General features: G+C 31.8%; 1 protein-coding gene across 1 annotated transcript; it reads right to left on the bottom strand.

Annotated features, from left to right (window-relative positions):
• Window positions 1-23: 23 nt before the first annotated feature.
• On the bottom strand, window positions 24-2,528 carry LOC144558312 (myb family transcription factor PHL11-like). Its single transcript, XM_078307126.1, has 4 exons — window positions 2,008-2,528; window positions 1,697-1,773; window positions 1,563-1,599; window positions 24-798 (listed from the first exon to the last, which is right to left on the bottom strand). Exons 1-4 carry the CDS (start codon window positions 2,132-2,134, stop codon window positions 515-517), a joined length of 525 nt encoding a protein of 174 aa, XP_078163252.1. The 5' UTR covers window positions 2,135-2,528; the 3' UTR covers window positions 24-514.
• Window positions 2,529-2,926: the final 398 nt, after the last annotated feature.

Below are 2,926 nucleotides of genomic sequence, written 5' to 3'. Positions count from 1 at the left end.
GTTAAAAATGTGAACCCACTGCTAGTAATGTTATTTATTCTTCACAATGGACACCATATTTGTAAAATAAAATAATGCTTAATGCAGGAGAAAATCAACTTCATAAATGTTTCAAAACAAATTATTTCAGTATCATTTTTATTAGTTATCAGAACAGACTGTGACTGAATTTTTGGACAAATAAAATTAAACTTTAACTAATTTAGGTCAAACCACTATAGGTACGTAGTTGATAGCAATAAATTATGTGTTAACCAATCTGTTTTCAAATTAGATGTATTGGTGATCTGTACAAATACCAGAATACATATCCACCAAATTAAAAGATCCCTTTTTAGTATAGCAGAGAAACCAAATTTTTATGAAGACTGGAATGCTTGTATATATGCTACCGGTTGCAAAATTGCAAAAATTTCACCAAAATATCAATTCCTTAATTTAAAAAAAAAACTAGTGGAAAATGTCACAAGAAAATATAAAGCCTATATATTATGGCATTAACAAGTAACATCGATCACATAAGTTTGAGGGACCAAATAGGTGCAACAAAACCAATGTCCTCTTGAGTATATCCAAAAAGTTGATAAAAGGTGATATGTATGCTTTGATATATATATAATGGGTACATAGAGTTACAGACTAACCTTTTCAGAGATGGATTAGGGGAGTATAAAAATTGGGATGGAAGCTCCTTTCTGGGGTTGGAAGAAATGCATGGACCATCTCCCCCTTTCTCTAACTCATCACTAGTACCATGATTAGATTCATGATCCTGTTGTCTTATGCTTTCATGCATCTCTGTAATTAACAATTATAACAATTCCTGATCAGCAATCTTTTTTGAGTTGAAGCCCTAATAAAGGTAAGAATCTCTCAAAAGCAGTTCCTACTGCTCATCATTATTCCTATAGCAATTATTGGTTACTATGAATCTATCATTTAATTTGTTTAGGTACATAGTAAAAGGCTCTATATATCTTTAGACAATACTCAATAGGATTAGGATCTTAAATTTTAAGTCATATCTTTTTATAGCTGCTATAGGTCACACCATTTCTCATTAATATATAGCTGCTATAGGTCACACCATTTTTCATTAAAATATAAGCTCATACATTTTAAGTCATATATTTGAAGTCATATATTTTAAAAAAAAATGTTATTCCACATGTTTCATTAGAGAAAAATACAAAGAAAAAAAAATGGACAAACAGTGGTCCAGATTAGCAAAAGGGACTGGACATTATATTCTATTCTTCTTCCAGCCATAGCAGAATATATAGATTTGTTTGTTTTGGTGAAAGAAGAAACTAAACGTGAGGGGGCAGATATGGAAATAAAGAAAAATACTTTCTATATATTTCAATTAATGTTTAACTATACAGTATTCTATTAATATCCATGTGGAAAATAAAACAGTACTTATAACAATTAATAAAAGGAGTTGGCAAAAACAAGAACCTACTTTGAGAAGACCAAGGAGGATATTGCGTATATATTCATTCATAAATGAAATTTAATTAAAGCATGAAACAGAAAATAGAATAGAAAAGCAATGTTACCTCTCCTGCCCAAGTCATTTTTCATGCTTCTATACATCTGTTCCAAAACCCAACACCAAAACAATTATTTTCTATTAGCTACAATTAAAATTTTCAAGCAAAAAGGAAGCAAATTAAGGTGAAAATTTTCTTACTTGGAGGTGGCTCTTGACATGAGATATGGTGAGACCTTTTACATCCATCAACTGAAGAATAAGCTTAGGTGTAGCTTCTACAAAATACAAATTAATAATATTATTATGAAATGAATGCAAAATTAAATGGGCTTGAAAAAAGGAAACAGAAAAATAAAATAGATGTCCAAGATCCCATAAACAATTAATGAGCAAAAATAAAGCAAATTAACCTCTGCAAAAGACTACAAGTGTTATTTGCAAAGCTTAAAAACTCTTTAGCAAATAAAAGTAATGAAGAAGAGAAGAGAAGAGAAGAGAAGAAGACATACTATCTTGGCCACCTAGTCTTTGAATGGCATGCACAAAACAACGGTGCAGATCAGGTGTCCATCTCAACCGAGGCACCTTCGACCTAATATATGGTCTAACTGCTCCATTTCTACCATAATTTCCCATTATTTCTTCTCTCTTCTCAACAGCCTAACAAGCAAACAGTAACCAAAGACCTAGCTAGCTACTCAATGAAGCAAGTTTTCTCGGTTTCTTTCTCTCTTTCCTCCAGTTAGTAGCAAGGTTTCTCAAGTGGTGTTCTCTTTTGCAAAGGTTAAATTAAGGTATTATTATATATTATTATATGAGGTCTTGTAAAGATATATCGTTGGGGTTGTCTAGGATAAACGCAACACTGAAGGGGGGAGGCTTACACATCACACGATATAGTCATTATTAGCACAATTTAATGCAAAACAGGTAGAGAGAGAGAGAGAGAGAGAGAGAGAAGAAGAAGAAGAAATATTCAGGAAAATGAAAGTAAAAAAATCAAACAAACAAACAAAGAGGGAGACAAATGGAAAGGAGACAATTAAAATTTTATCCTAGCGAGACAGGATGGGATCATATATTAGCTGTTCATCTCTGCGTGGGAAAGTAAGAAATTTTCAATGTCGTCGCATGAATATAGCCTACTTCAAATAATTATTAATTATGACAGTGGGACAGCTATTTTGACTACCTTTTATGAGAGAGAATACGGAGTTAGATGTTCTTAGCTGGACTTGGTCTATTAGACCCATTCCATTGCCTCTTTAAGAAATTAAAATGTATGACCAAATAAATTGGAAAAAAAAAGATCTAGATGTATTGCTAATTAGTTAGTAATAGTATATATCTTTTTCCTGTCGATCTATATTGACATAATCTACGCATGTCATATTCTAGAATAAGTTACCTGGTTTGTTTGACAGTGTC

Source organism: Carex rostrata, chromosome 8 (genome assembly GCF_964058835.1).
Source record: "Carex rostrata chromosome 8, lpCarRost1.2, whole genome shotgun sequence".
In the NCBI taxonomy this organism is placed as follows: Eukaryota; Viridiplantae; Streptophyta; class Magnoliopsida; order Poales; family Cyperaceae; genus Carex; species Carex rostrata.
Note: the sequence above shows the minus strand (reverse complement) of the source record. Positions and strands in the feature narration are given on the sequence as shown.